Genomic DNA, 16,069 nt, shown 5'->3' with positions numbered 1-16,069 from the left:
TCAGCAGAGAAGATAATTTATGTAATTTATACTTACTGTACCTACATTAGTTAACCATAAACCTGTATTATATTGTGTTATATTTAGTATTTCTATTTGTTAACCAAAGAAGGTCACATTTTTTTTTTTTTTTAATGTTTACGTATTACAGTTGTTTTAAAGCTAAAAGGCTAAACTATTCTATGTATGACTCAAATTGAAAGAATAAAGAGGTTAATTTCTATTAAGGTTTATAGGGATTTCAAGATGTAGCCTAATTAGCGATTTGAATACTTAAGTTACTTATTGAGTAACTAAGTTACTTTTCAGACAGAGTAATTAGTAAAATAATTTAAATACAGTATTGATGATGTAATTAGTAATAGTATTTAATTACACTGGTAATCAGTAATGGACTACAACTTGCCAGTAATCTACTCAGCACTGCCTATAATTTTCAGATTATGTGACAGAAAATATCCAAGTCACTATTTTCAATCAAATTTATATTTTGCTACATGACGTTTTATTAATCAGTCCATTCTTTAGAGTTTCAATGATTTAGCTAATTTGTGCAGGTTTAATTTATTCATTTCTTGTTTTAATTAGGCCTAAATAATGGGAGCGAAATTATACAGTGCCTCACGTTTTACTAAAATAAAGGAAATAATTCATAAAACATGCAACAATTTCTTAATCAGTGTACAGACAAATATATTTTTCCCCAAGAAGTTATCTGTCAAAATAAATGACAGGTAACGAATAAAAAATGCATGTTGTTTTATTAAAGGAATTTTAAAATATTAATTAATATACAGTATGAGAATATTGACATTTTGCATATAGCTCACTAAAATAGGCTACCACTTTTAATGCTCCGATGCAAAGTAAACCACAATTTCTTTTGAATAATATAACACATAATTCATATAATATAAATAATACTGCACACCTATTAAATGTGTCAAATTTAAATTATGGTTTAATACCATGTACCTTAGAGAAAATATAAGCACAGGCTCAGGCACAGGCTTGACATTTATCCTGCTTGAATTCATTCTAAGAAACGCACATAACTTCATAAGTACTAAACTTTCATCTGTGAATATTAAATATTTTAACTACAGTGTTTTTCTTTCATTTTCCCTGACTGCAGCCGTCAAATGTAACACATTAGCGAGGCAAAACTGACGTCTATTTGTCTATTTGTCTATTTGTCTATTTGTTTGATAACTTGTGGTTAAAGCGTCACTCAGCGGTCAAAAGCTACAAATGCACTTTGCAGACGCAGCGGCGGTGGTACATGCGGCAGTAGAACCACCGTTTTGGGCCACCTACTGTACAAAAAAGACACAAGAACGATCTCAGAATGAGTTCTACCTACACAAAAAGTGCTGATTCAAATGAATCTGTGAATCATGTTTTAACCAGTTCATCAATGAACTTGCTAAAATGTTACAGTGCTACGTGCTGGAAAACAAGTGTTTTTTTTTTTTCTTTTTCACTGCTAAGCTAATGTCATGTTACCAAAAATGTAGTGAAGCTAGCAGCACCCCTAGTTTTAGCTAGTTACTCCCCAATACTGTATTTCACAATGTTCAGCTGGCCAGGTAAACTGTGATGTGTTCAATAGCGCCCAGCCCTCGTCAATACCCACACATTCTTATTACCAACTCCAGACCTCAATCAACAGTTCATTCATTTATGACAAGTTGCTCATAAACGCAACTTCAAAAGTTCCTAAACTAGGCACACACAAAATTCAACACCTGCAGGTTTGACATTTGAAATACAGTGCATGACCACATCCGCTGTGTTTCAATCCAATGCCACCCAAGAACACTATCCTTCAAGCATTCTGAGATTGATAATAGTGTCGACTTACGTTGGTGGTCTTCTTGTAGTAGTCAATGTTGTGCACATCTCTAGCCAGGCCAAAGTCTGCAATCTTCATCACGTTGTCCTCGGTTACCAGAACATTCCGGGCCGCAAGATCCCTATGGATACACTGGCAACACAAACAGAAAGAGGGCCATCTTTTATGCTCAAGTCTGATAAATAGACACTATGACGTACACATCTGGAAAATAATAACTGGCATCCATAGACAGCATTTATAAACTTAAAGCATCTTAAATTATTTCTATTTGAAAAAGTTTACGAACTAAGATAAGTGGATGTGTTACCTTCTTTGAGGCCAGGTACTCCATACCCCTGGCGACCTGATAGGCACAGGACACCAGTTCTTTAAATGTCAGAGTTTCATTTGGGATTTTACAAGTGTCAAATGAGTAGTCCATCCCAGGAGGCCTTCTTGCCCGCAAATATTCCCTAAGATTTCCTTTAGAGGCATATTCCACCAGCACATACAGAGGACCTGTGTGAACATAGATAGAAACAATCCAATTAGAAAATTTTCAAATTTTAAAGCTAAACATCAAAGCTGGGATCTTATCTTGTGTCTGTGTGTGAACTGACCATTTTGTGTGCAGGCTCCTAGCAAGTTGATGATGTTCTTGTGTTTTCCAATCATCTTCATCATTTCCATTTCAGACACGAGGTCCGACAGGTCCTTATCTGTGCCGTCATCTAAGAAAACAGTAATATTGTAAAATATTATTACAATTTAAAATAACTGTTTTCTATTTTAATATATATATTAAAATGCAATTTATTCCTTTGATGGCAAAAAGCTGAATTTTCAGCATCATTACTCCAGTCTTTGGTGCCACATGATCCTTCAGAAATCATTCTGATATGCTGATTTGATGCTATTATTATCCATGTTGAAAACAGTTGTGTTGCATAATATTTTTAATATATATATATATATATTCATATTATTTGATGAATAGAACTTTAAAATAACATTTAATAACATTTATCTGAAACAGAAATCTTTTTATTTATTTAAAATTAAGCACATTCACTGTATTGATGAGATTTTTTTGTGATCTGGGAGTGATGTTTTTTGACTCAAAATATAATTTATACCATCTGGATACACTTACCTTTGAGCATCTTGACAGCAACAGTGAGAGGTTTGTTTGGTTTCTCTTTGTCAATCCCAATGGCTTCTGCCATCACTACCTGCCCAAAGCAACCCTCTCCCAACGGTTTCCCCAGCGTTAGTCTGCAACAGAATCAGCAATCAGCAAGGGACAAAACGCACACAACTTAAAACTGTCTGATTATTATGGTCATTCGATGTTCACTTCAGCTTGTAACTCACTTTGTACGTGGAAACTCCCACTTGGGGTCAGAGGGCAGTTCAAGCTCAGAAACATTGGGCAGCATGGGCCCATCGCTGGATGACAGGCGGGCGATCCGGACCAATGGGGTGTTTGAATTCATGGAAGAGTTAGATTCCAAGGACACCTGTTGGGTAAAGAATAAAAACAGCATGTTATTGTCCCTGAGAGAGAATAAGACAGTGAGTGTAAGAGCGAGACAGAGAGAGTGGAAGGATCAAGATGTCTATTTTAAGAAGATACTACTCTGAAGTGTTGTGTTGCAGACAGAAACATGGTGTTTGTTCCTCAGAGGAGTGCTTCTGGGACAGAGAGGTTTGTAGCTGTCAGATCTCCACATAATGGACCACAGAAGACTGTGTTGAGCAACATTTCATTGCTGCCGCGCACACACAGCTATGATCTGGAGTTTTGCTATTGTCTTGTACCCAAAAAGGTGCTTGGGAGCCACCAGCCCAACTGGCTTTCTTTTTTCTTTCTTGCATTTGACGCACATATAATGTAAAAAATTTAAAATCCGACTAACAGCAATGGCATCATCATAATGTAAAATTTTCATCCCAAACTGTGATTGGTTTCTTTCTAGCATCGATTAGCATCTTTTTAACCATCCATAACTGTCTTTGCACAAGAATAAACACACAACGTGCGCTGAATGTCATGACAATGACATGTTGGCCTATAACTTGAGCACTATTCTTTTAGTTCCTTGCAAGCACTGCTATTTCCTTTAGGAAATGCAAATCTGTGTAGACTTTCATGAGACACTGAGAAAGTATGTCAGCAGCAGAAAGATCAAACTGTCTGACAATGATATCTCAATATTTTCTAAAATAAGAACTAGCTCAAAATACACACGTACACAGACACACTATTTGAATAAAAGAGAAAGAAAAACACTTCAACATGATTATGTAGCTTGCGTTGATTCCAGCGTGACATTGTCAGACTTTGATTGCTGGAAATAACTTGAGGGAAAAAGAAGAAGAGATTGGGAGAGCGACAGAGATTACAGAGACAGTGTGTGTCAGCTGCAGCTGCTGCAATTTAAAATGTTTAAAACAACTGAGAGAGTGAGTTTCACCAGGAGAGAAACATGATATAAACACTGGCAGTTTCCAGGAGAGCATGAATATCCCCCCTGCCACATCACATATGACATGCACAAAATATGTCTTCATAGACACGAATAGCCCAAAGAGCTTTACGTTAAGTGTGCAAACGAGGAGATACAGAGAGAGAAAGAAAATTGGAAATAGGCTGATCAAATCTTGTATCTACTTTCTGTTACCTGTCTCTTGAGGGGGAATTTGGACAGTTTTTGAACGGGTGGCATGGGGAGAGTCTTCTGCGTGTTCATCCGCATACGGCAGAGGATAATGATGACCATGGTGAGGATGAAGAGCACGCAGCCCGTCACATAGATGAGGATGTCTGCATAGTCATCCTCTCTCTCCATCTCCACCGCTGACAAAGAGCACAAGAGCACAGGTTAGATGTGTAATGATGACATTAGGAGACAAATGTGCCAATGCGTTACACTATAGATTGTACTGTTGTGAGTGGTAGTACGTATGAATTACATGCATACAACACACCTTTATACTATTTAGAACCTACTTTTTAAATGGCAGCAAAATGGCAACGGTCGATTAAAATGTTTTAAAATGGCTCACTTTTCTATTACTGTTGTCTACTGTTGTCCTGACAGGGTCCGAGTGCCAAATGCAAGTCAAATTTGCTGAGCTTTGCTTTGCTGAGTAAATAATATTTTTACTGGGAACTGCAACATAATATGTAGCATAAATCAAATTGTGACAATGTCTGATCCTCACTGATGTAAGCAATGATTCAAAGACATACAAACCATCTTCAAACAACTATTCCTAAAAGACTTTTCTCTAGAACTTAATGTGGCAACACACATATGGAATATAAAATCAGAGGAACAACAACTGCTGAGGGGCGATTAGAAATTTTTATGGCCAGTACATTTTCTCAGTTCATCCACCTATGTGGCAAAAGGTTCATTTTGGACCCTGTTTGTTTCTAATACACATAACTACAAAATTTAGTTTATCAACTTGAATAAAACATGAAACCCAATATAAATTGGCTACTAACTACAGCCTCGAGATGTTCATTTAAAAACAGAGTGACTTTAGAAACAAGCCCCACTAATTGTTAGATTAGAGATCATGTCAAGTCAATCATTAGTTATTGTTCTTTGTTCGAATTTATAAAGCAGAAAGCCTGCAGTTAATTTATAGCTACCTTACAAACTAATTAACATGCTATCGCGCCCCCAGGCAGGTACAAACATCCCATAATGGCCCTCTCTCCGGGAGGCTTATTTGGCACTTGTGTGATGAGCCCCACAGATAGAGTTTTGTGTCTCTACATGAGAACGGAGAGCAGGATAACAGGATGAGTGCAGAGTATGTAAGAATTAATGAACTGGGCCTCCCAGATACTGGGACTGTGTGCCATCAGTAAATACTCCAGTAAACACGACAAGCACTTCCATCACGAGCACGTGTGTTCTCGAGTGGAAAAATCATCATCCGTTTTTTGAATCTGAAAACAATTACAAACAACCGGGTTGTTTTTAGATGACTTTAGTGATGGTGGCATATTTAATTTGACGTGAATAAAAATTAGGCTGCCGTCTGCCCTGACTAAGGTCCATAGAGGATATCATTGAAAACATTTCAAAAACATTTTAACTGCAAAACTACGAATAAAACATTCAAGGACAATAGAGAAAATATGAAATGTAGAGACATGGGAAAAAAGGAGTGAAAAGAAACCCCAGAAAGTGAGACTAGTATACCTGGTAACACTGTAAGCCAGGCAGAGTGATGGTTAAAGCCAATCGAGTTCCCTGCCAGACAAGTGTATTGCCCTGCATCCTCAAAAGACACATTGGTCAGGTAAAGAATCTCCAGCTCTTTATCCGTAGTATTTATTCCCGCAGTCTGGAAAAACCAAGGAGAGATGGAGAGAGAGAGAGAGAGAAAGACAGATGCGTAAACCACAACCCTTGAGAAAGGAACAGCACCCAACACCGGGAAGAAGATCTGAACAAGTGAAGATGAGTTAACCCATCACCAGTAACCCAGAAATTCCACACTCCTGCGAATAAAGAGATGACCTAGAAGCAAATTAAAACCCCGAACCCTGGTGAAAAATGTAACGCCCCATCAGCAGCAGCAGTTCACTTTTTTTCACCCAGATCTATTTGAGGTGTAAAGAAAATATAAAAAAGAGCGTGGAAGAATATCACCAGCTTTAAGCCTAATTTAATCTCTCACTAGATAAAACTGACACAGTTTTATATAGAAGTGTGTCTCCCAATACTCAAGAGAGCTGTGTGTAGTGTATGAGAAAATCAATAAGAATGTGTATGTGGCACAGTCTCGGCTCCTATTAAACATGCCCTTGTTGCATTGATTGGTGATGAAGAAGAAGCGAGCATTTAAATGAAGCAGACACACACTCGCCTTCACACTGGAATCAGGTCACCTTATTTAATGTGTAAAAAAAGGGTAAGAAGAGCAGGGAGAAATAGAGAGTTAAGGGGAGTTTGACTCTACGCCACCAAAGTCTTGATTGACATCAGCTGTTTGGAGAAAGATTTTTACCTGGCTGGGACACCATGAGCCAGAACGTATTCTCTGACATGCCTACAAAGTTGTGGGCTCTGCACCAGTACTGGCCTGCATCTTTTTCTGACACATTATACAGAGTCAGCGTATCATGGGCCTCTTTTACCTTACTGACAAAGCTCTGCAGAGACACACACACACTTAGTCAGAGCCGAACATGTTTAAATATGAACAAACACTTAATGATTTAAAATGTCTGCCACTCTGGTATTTTAGTGATGCAATACACCTAGGGGCAAATCCACAAAAACCCAGTTGTGCCACTAAGGTATTTTAATTAATTATAACCTAGAAACTTTCGAAATGAATGGTGCTTACCAAATTAACTCAATAACATTCCAATTAACTCAAACACATCCTTTCAAATAAAAAAATCTCCTTACATATAATTAATCATTCAAATAAATTCAAACATCTCCTTTCATATAAATTATGCTTCTTATAGATTGTGGCTTATTCACAAAACTTTTATGTGCACAATTTATGTTATTCTATTTTACTGATTGAAAGCACCAAGATGTTGCGCTGTTAACAGATTTGCACAGTTCCTTGTAATCAGGGAACTAAACCAACACAGACAGCGCATGCAAATACACAACACTATCAGCGTATAAAAAATGCATCCCATGAAGATTTATATGTGGTATCTAAAAACTAAAAATTACGAGATAAGAACAGGAACGAGCTTGGGAAATGTTGCAAACTGGATTCAAACTCATTCCACCTGCATTGGCACCACAACTCAACACGTTAACTGCTAGGCCATCACTCTGATGTCAATATATGTTATAATTAAATGCTCAGATATTGTCTTCAGCCCCTTTATCCACACATATCTGTTTCTGTGTTTCTTTCAGATGCTTCATTTGCTTTATTCTCAGTTTCCGTTCTTTCCCTTGATCACAGGCGATGTGCCACACATGATCTGTCGCTCAGCACTCTCAGTCTGGGAGGGCTGGGGAAGGCTTTAGAGGGTGTGCAGATGAGACTGTGGGGAAGGGAAAAGCCGGCACGCGGCTCCCAGTAAAATACTGTTTCAATTATGTGGGAGTCTAAAATAGCGTGGCGGTCTGGCCAGCCGACGCACTCCCCTCCTCTGCCTGCTGACTCGGCCCTTCCCTCGCTTCCCGCACTCATTTTTTCCATGGCTTTTTCGGGAGCCTCTTCCCTTGTTCCCTCCCTCCTTCTCATCTGAAGAGTGAGTGGGGCAGCACAGCTAATGGCTGTCTCCCTGTGCGACGCCACCGCGGCGGTTAGCTTAGCCTAAAACAGATGTCTGCCTCCTCTCTCACTCCTCTGAGAGGAAAAAGAGAGCGAGATACCCCTAATTCTCCAGTTGCAGAGTCTATAGTGAGATGCTAACATGGGTGGGATTAGGAGTTGAGGGAGGTGCTCCAAGAGTCACTCAAACCTCACATGAGACTTAATATGTGGTTTAATTTAAGCTGCACTTGGACACATTTCAAAAAATGCCTTCAACATCTATGAAGGTCCTTTCTAACAAGCACAGAGTAAAAATGTTTTCATAATCGTAAAAAAATTATTAAATCTTTGTATTCTCGAGAAAAGTAAACTGTAATACAAATATTTAAATCATTGTCATTGTAACAAATAACAATTGTCTTAATATTAATAGAAAGGCATAGTAAAAGTTTTTGAAAAAAAAAAAAGTTTGAACTATCCTCTTAAAAGTGGTTCATTCATGCATTTTTCTGATGTGCCACTATAGATGACTGTACCTTAAGGATGTTGACGAAGGGGGCGCCATTGGGCCCATATTGGCTTCCATTCACCTCGATGTGTTTGAGCCACTGGATGTGTGGCTGAGCATCACTGTACACCTTACAGTGGAACTCGACATCACTGCCCACCACCACTGTCTGATTGGCCGGGAGTCCCGCCTGTAGAATGGGCCGGTGAGGAGAGCGCTCTGATTGGACGAGAGATGGAGTGCAGTTAGCGATGAAGGTAAGTTTACAGTAAGTTCGGTTGAATGTGTGTGTTGTGTGTTCATACCCAGCACATCAAGTTGGTAAGTGTGTTTGATTGTTCCGTATTTGTTCTGCACCACACATGTGTAGTTTCCCCGGTCAGATGGAACCGCACTCTCCATGACCAAACTCCACTGCTGATGCCTCAACTAGAGAGAGAGGATTACAGAGACAGAAAAAGAGACAGAGTTTTATTCATAAAGGAGGATATTACATAAGAGGTCCACTTGAATCCTTCCTCAGGTTTTTCTGTAAGCTGAAGAAAAGCAGGTGCTAAACTCTGTGTCTGCATAATGTTATGTGTATGATCCACTGAGCTGATAAATCCAAATTTAATTTGAATTGCATTTGCAAAGTTTGTCAAGACTATCTTTGAATGTTTGCTTGACATTGGTTTGTTTAAAAGAGAGACAGACAGACAGACAGACAGACAGACAGACAGATAGACAGATAGACAGATAGATAGATAGATAGATAGATAGATAGATAGATAAATATATATACAGTAGACAGACAGACAGACAGACAGACAGATAGATAGATAGATAGATAGATAGATAGATAGATAGATAGATAGATAGATAGATAGATAGATAGATAGATAGATATCTCTACTTTTGTATTTGCATACAGAGAACAACACAAGGATGGGTAAATAATCTCACACTTATTTATTTTTGGGTTTATTTTGGAATACCTTTAACAGCACCTGACATGGAAACTATGCCGATTGGTCAGAAAATCTCCTTTTGTATAACAAACCCTTCACTTCATACACACATACACAGACACACACACACACACACGCACACACGCACACACACACACACACACACACACACACACACACACACACACACACACACACACACACACACACACACACACACACACACACACATACACACACACACAGAGAACCATCCATTCATTCATAGAGCACACTCTAATTACATGTCTCTCTCTGCTTCTTTCTGTTTCTCTTGCACTCTGTCTCTCTCTCATTCCTCCTCTACGTACTTCGAAGGTCTTAGTGGAAAAAAATGTAACTGTGTAAATATTATGGGCTGTGTTTTTGAACAGTTGCATGGTAACACTGCCTGAGCGGGCAACACGCACATAGACAAACACACATGCCTAAGAAAGTTGGCAAGGGCGCCTGTGCCCCCTGCACTCCTCCTCCCCCTTGTCTTCTAGATCCTTACCTTCTCTCAGGCAGCTCTTACTGGCTCGCTCTCACTCAGTGAGGCTTCGGTGTTTCCTGATTGACATAGTGCACAGTATGAGAAATGTGTGAGTGAATGTCTGTATGGTAGTAGTTGACATTTAATGTGTCCATTGACTTTTTTGAATCAAGATTTTAGTTTAAACCTATATATGTATACATTTACATTTAGTCATTTTGCAGATGCTTCTATCCAAAGCGACTTACAATTGGGGGATACATAAGCGATTCTTCTTAAAGAGGCAAACAGACACAGGAAGTGTTTGTAATACCAAGTTTTAGACATTGTTCAAAGAAGTACAAGCTAGAAAGAGAAGGAATAAATAAAGAGAAATAATTTTTTTTTTTTTTTTTTTTTTTTTTTTTTACGATGAAGTCAAACAGCTTTTAAAGAGATGAGTTTTCAGCTGTCACTTGAAAATTGTCAGGGATTCAGCATTCCGGATATGGGTGGGAAGATCATTCTACCAGCCAGGAATGGTGAACGAGAATGTTCTGGAAAGTGATTTTGAGCCTCTCTGTGATGGTACCATGAGACATTGCTCACTAGCAGATCTCAGACTTCTAGAGGGGATGTAGATTCGTAATAGTGAGTGGAAGTAGGCGGGGGCTGAGCCTGTGGCTGACAAATACAAAAGCAACAATATAAAGAAATTTATAACATCCACAACTTTGCATTCTGAATCATTTGAAGAGGTTGTCCAGCCTATAAATTAGGCTTGTTGAAGACCAGTCGTTCCGTTGTATTCTGAATCATTTGTAGAGGTTTGATGTGCTTGATGGAAGTCCAGCCAGAAGAGCATTGCAGTAGTCCTGCACAAGACATTGTGCAGCATGCTCCGTTAGAAAGAGCCTGATCTTTCTAATGTTATGCAATGCAAAGCTGCAAGATCGAGCAGTCTTTGCAATGTGGTCTTTGAAGGTCAGTTGGTCATCAAAGGTTACACCAAGATTTCTGACTGAAGTTGATGGGGTAATTGTAGAAGAACCTAGATGGATGGTGAAATCGTGCTGTACAGTTGGAGTGGCAGGGAAGACAAGAAGCTCAGTCTTTGCCAGGTTGAGCTATAGGTGATATACTTTCATCCAAGCCGAGATGTCTGTCAGGCAGCCTGAGATCCGTGCAGCTACCGTTGGATCATCTGGTTGAAATGAAAGAGCTGTGTCATCAGCATAGCAATGGTAGGAGAAGCCATGTGCCTATATGATGGGACCCAATGATGTTGTGTATATGGAGAAGAGGAGTCCAAGAATTGATTCCTGAGGAACCCCAGTGACAAGTTGATGTGCTTTGGATGCCTCCCCTCCTCAAGCCACCCTGAAAGACCTACCAGTGAGATTAAATATATATGTATATTAATTGACTGTTTAGCAACTTTAGAATAAAGGAAATAAATATTCCTCTGAGCTACATCAACTCATGCTCAGCCCCCTTTCAGTGAAATTCTAGATTCGCCTTGTTAACTTCCCAAAAGTATTTAATGTCAGCTACCCATGTGCAGTGAGACTATGAGAGAGCAAGAGTTAATTTAGGACCCTATCTTACTTGACACTGACATTTTGTGTGTGTGTGTGTGTGTGTGTGTGTGTGTGTGTGTGTGTGTGTGCGCGCGTGTGTGTATGTGTGTATACAACATTTATCTCAATGTGTCTGCTGAAAAGAAATGCTGTGAAGAATTCTCATCTGTTCCTCAATCTACCCGAGCACTTTATCCAGAGAGAATGGGAGGAGAGAGTTAGTACGTTTATCCCATCCTTCATCAAAAGATAAGAGCTGAAAAGTGTTGCGATGTCAAGCTGGACCCAGCAGATTCAGAGAAAAAAAAAAACAGCACAAGAAAGACCCAAGCAGAGGTCTGATAATCAGTTGAAAAGAGCCTCTCAAATTCCTCCCGGCATTATGCTGTGGAAATATTAAGCCTCTCTAACTCTGATGTCAGACTGAGGTTAGGAGTTAAGACCAGTGCGGTGGACTCAGGAGGTGCTAAGAAGCTCAGGTCTTGAGTATGTGCGTGTTTGTACATGTATGTTCAGGATTTATGGTTGTGTCAAAACGGCGTGAACTTGTTCCGATAGCGGTGCTGGTCAATTTGACCCACAGAGACAGGCAGCAAAAACAACTGAAAAAAACTGTTTCTTTTTCTCTCTCTCAATAAAAAGTAGTACAGAAGTCCCACTGGAAACACCCTGTTTCACCATTAAAAGAAGCCATTGATATTATACAGACAGTCCATAATCATACAAAACCTAATATGAGAGTCTGCCCTAGAGTATGAACTACATGGCTATATCAATCAGTTCATCATATTGATAAAGAGAACTATTACCACTTAAAGGTGAAGTGGATTTAGTGGTCACTAGTGGCAGAAAACTGAATGTCAAAACAATTTTTTCAAACAGGTTTCACAAAAAAAATATTGTTTGTTTTGTTAGTGCAGTTTAAATAATTTTTTTACAGAGCAGAATTATGTTCATATATATATATATATATTATATATTATATATATATATATAATATATATATATATATATATATATATAGTATATATATATATATATAATATATATATGTGGTATATATATATATATATGTATATATGTATATGTATATATATATATATATATATATATATATATATATATATTATATGTGAAATAATCTGTATTTATTACTTTTTCCACACTAGTCTTTTATTATGGTATCAGCTATAAACCCGCCCTAAACAACAACTGGTAATTTTTTGTCATGTCAGTCTGATAGAAATCCAGTCATTTCAATAGGAATCCACATGACTGGGTATTTTGCATGAGGGTGAAAGATTTCCCTAAGCAGATTTCACATTGGATTCAAGATGGTTACGCTAATTTGCAGTGTTGATGATCAGAAAGCTGCTTAGTTAAAAAATAACTTCTGTGTGAACTATACTTCAAACATTGCTACTATTGACAATGGACAATGGACCTTTTTTGCCCACAGATTTCGCTAATGTGACCAGAACCTTTTACTGGAAAGAAGCTGCAAAGTGGACTAGCCTTATGTTAAACAGCAAAAATCAGGCTACATGAGAAAAGTGAACATTAAACACTTGACTTTAAACATATTTTTACATATAAATGAATAACAAATTGCACCTAAGCAGTTAATAAAGACATACTGTGGCCTTCAGACAAAAGGCACATTTGTCGGTGGATTAGAGATTCACTGATGCTCCAAGCTTGTAGAATTTAGCGCTGGTGGTGCCACAGAGTTCTGCGACTGTGTACGTAACAGTTTTTCCTTAGCTTGCTCGTTAATTGAGCTGTTGAATATGTTGCGAGCTGCTCGCATACACACACTCAAACGCACAAAACATCAGTATGTGTGTGTGTGAGGTGTGACTAACCCAGAGTGCCACAGATTAGCATTCTAACAATGCGACTCCGGCTGCCATATGTGACCATGACAAAAGCCACGCCTCCCCCTGCCAATCAAGGTTTCTAAATCGCCACGACAACACCATCTCGGAACCTCCCCCTTCTGATGACTCAATAGAGAGTTGACCTTTGACCTTAAAACCCTGCCAGTTAGGCACAGAAAGTGTCTGAGGAGTTGTGTCTGTTTGTATGTGCGTGTTTGTATTAATGTGTGTGTAGCCAATTGAAGGGAAAGCTGTGGGAAAGTCAACTGTCTAAACAAATCCATGGATCGTTTCAAACAATGAGAGTACAGCCTGTGACTAATTTTCTTGCATTTAAAACTTATTCGGCAATCTTACTGCATTTAGTCAGCAATTAATGTGCCCTGACCGTCGGCCAGAGAGTTAGTCAAACTTACAGTCCCAATAGAAACATAATCACAGCATCATTGTTCCCCTTGCAATGCAAAAAGGAGTTTTAAGATGGAATATGCTGATCACTCAGGGAACTCCAGATATTTAATTTCGCATGACGCTCTGCATTTTAACACATTGTTGAGTGCGTTATCAAGCCATTAGACCTGTCATATCCACACACACAATGGGGTCACACATCCTTATGCATAAATATAAGAGCCGTGACTTTTAGCCTTGGTCTTGATAGAGACAGAAGACATTTAGGGTGAGCTGTCACGCTCCTGTTTATGTATGTGTTAAATAAAGCTATTATGATGCTGTCAGAGATCTCTAGGCCAACAGTGACTGTGCTGATGCGGAGGGCAGTTCTGGTATAAAGGATGACCCTGGGTCAGTGCAGACCCCTGGTGTGTGTATATGTGTGTGTGTTTGTAAGGGCGTGCTGGTCACACTATGGCCATGGAAAGGTTGAGAGGTCAATGTTTTGTTTCTAAATGTCTCTCTTAGGGAACACTGGTTATTTTCTATGCATATAGGACAACACAATGTAAGGCCGTGTTAAAGAGTCTGAATGTGTGAATGTTTGTGTGCAAAAATAAGTCATTCAGAAGATCCTAGTTTTGTTTTAAATGTTGATTTTGTTTTTTGTTTCTCTTAAAATTCTGTTTAATTTAGAAACAAATTGTTGACATACAGTGGGAGTATAGAGCTATAAAATGAATGTGGACAGCAAAGCTTAGGTCATTTGGTCTTGGAAGAACTATATGAGAAATACTGATCATATAGAGATCTTTTGATTTTAGACTTTCATATCTTTGCAAATCTGAGCATAGTTTGAGATCTCATCTGAAGAGGGGATGTCTAAAAGGAGAAAATTCTGTAAAAGTCTTTAGTGAAAGTCTCAATTTGTTGTTAATTTAATCTCAAGGCTATTTAGAAGAAACAATTGAGATGTAATTCATGGTTTTTCTTTCCCGTGGAGAAAATGTGTGCCTCTTCAGGAAAACTGTGTTTAATAATGCTGTAATATTTAAAGGGATAATTCACAGAAAAATCAAAATCATGAACTCTCGCTCATTTAGCTCTAAATCTTACTTTCTTCTCTGAAACATAAAAGAACCAAAAGGCTTTGGTGACCATTGATTTTGATTGTACACACACACACACACACACACAAACACACACACACACACACACACACACACACACACACACACACACACACACACACACACACACACACAAAAAAAACAGAGACATTTTTCAAAATAAAAAAAAATTATATAGGTTTGGAAGGATGGCAAATGATGACAACAATTTAATTTTTGGGTTAACTATCCTTTAAATTGTGGGGGTTAAATTGTTGAGAATTAAGGAGCAACAACCCAGAGAGATAAAAAAAAATGGTAATAATAAATAAAAATAATCTAAAGAATCTGTGGATGGCCTCTAAAGCACGTCACAATCAACACCTGCACACAAACGCATCAACACATAAATAACAAGACCACACAGAACTTTGTGTTCTTCTGTTCTTTCAGAGAAGCAGCAACAGGTGGAAATATCCTCTAGAGATGACAAGCAAATAAAATTCAGAGCGAGAGAGAGAGAGTTCTTGAAGGAGCAGATGTTGGAGATCTGTGTAAATTATTACTAATTGCCAATTCTTATTCTCTGTAATCCTAAACACACATGCACACACACATGTTCTTAATCGATATTTATATTGTCTTACTTTAATCCCACCCATTCTCTGCTCTCCCTTGAATTCCTTCCCATTTTTCAGCCAGTGGATGGTGGGAGTGGGGTTGCCGCCAGCAGGACAGCGGAACTTCACTGTATTAGCGGCGGGAACGGCCAATAGTTTCTTCTCCATCCGGTCAGGACGGGTCCAGAATGGAGCTTCTGTTAGAAATATAATAATAAAATTAGATGCTGCTGAAAATATTAACTAAACATGAAATTTTGAAAGTTTACAAAAAATATGTCGGTGTGAATCCATGGGTGTAAATGGAACAAATATAAGTGTATTTTGATATCCAGCACTATTTTTTAGGGGGCGGGTGTTCCCTCTCCGGGAGTCTTCGTGTGGGTGAATGTTTATGGAAAGATTTTTCTTGCTCGCTCTGTGGCAGCGTCAGAC

The 16,069-nt window shown here is 38.5% G+C and overlaps 1 protein-coding gene across 1 annotated transcript in view; it reads right to left on the bottom strand.

The window, feature by feature from the left end:
* The window catches only part of LOC109098494 (fibroblast growth factor receptor 3-like), a 42,415-nt gene that overhangs the window by 5,574 nt on the left and 20,772 nt on the right, over window positions 1–16,069 (bottom strand). The window contains 10 exon segments of the mRNA XM_042768721.1: window positions 1,865–1,987; window positions 2,166–2,356; window positions 2,458–2,568; window positions 2,991–3,112; window positions 3,212–3,357; window positions 4,522–4,697; window positions 6,064–6,208; window positions 8,638–8,828; window positions 8,915–9,038; window positions 15,662–15,831. Coding sequence (XP_042624655.1) covers window positions 1,865–1,987; window positions 2,166–2,356; window positions 2,458–2,568; window positions 2,991–3,112; window positions 3,212–3,357; window positions 4,522–4,697; window positions 6,064–6,208; window positions 8,638–8,828; window positions 8,915–9,038; window positions 15,662–15,831 — 1,499 coding nt within the window.

This window comes from Cyprinus carpio, chromosome A13, assembly GCF_018340385.1.
Source record: "Cyprinus carpio isolate SPL01 chromosome A13, ASM1834038v1, whole genome shotgun sequence".
Classification (NCBI taxonomy): domain Eukaryota; kingdom Metazoa; phylum Chordata; class Actinopteri; order Cypriniformes; family Cyprinidae; genus Cyprinus; species Cyprinus carpio.
Note: the sequence above shows the minus strand (reverse complement) of the source record. Positions and strands in the feature narration are given on the sequence as shown.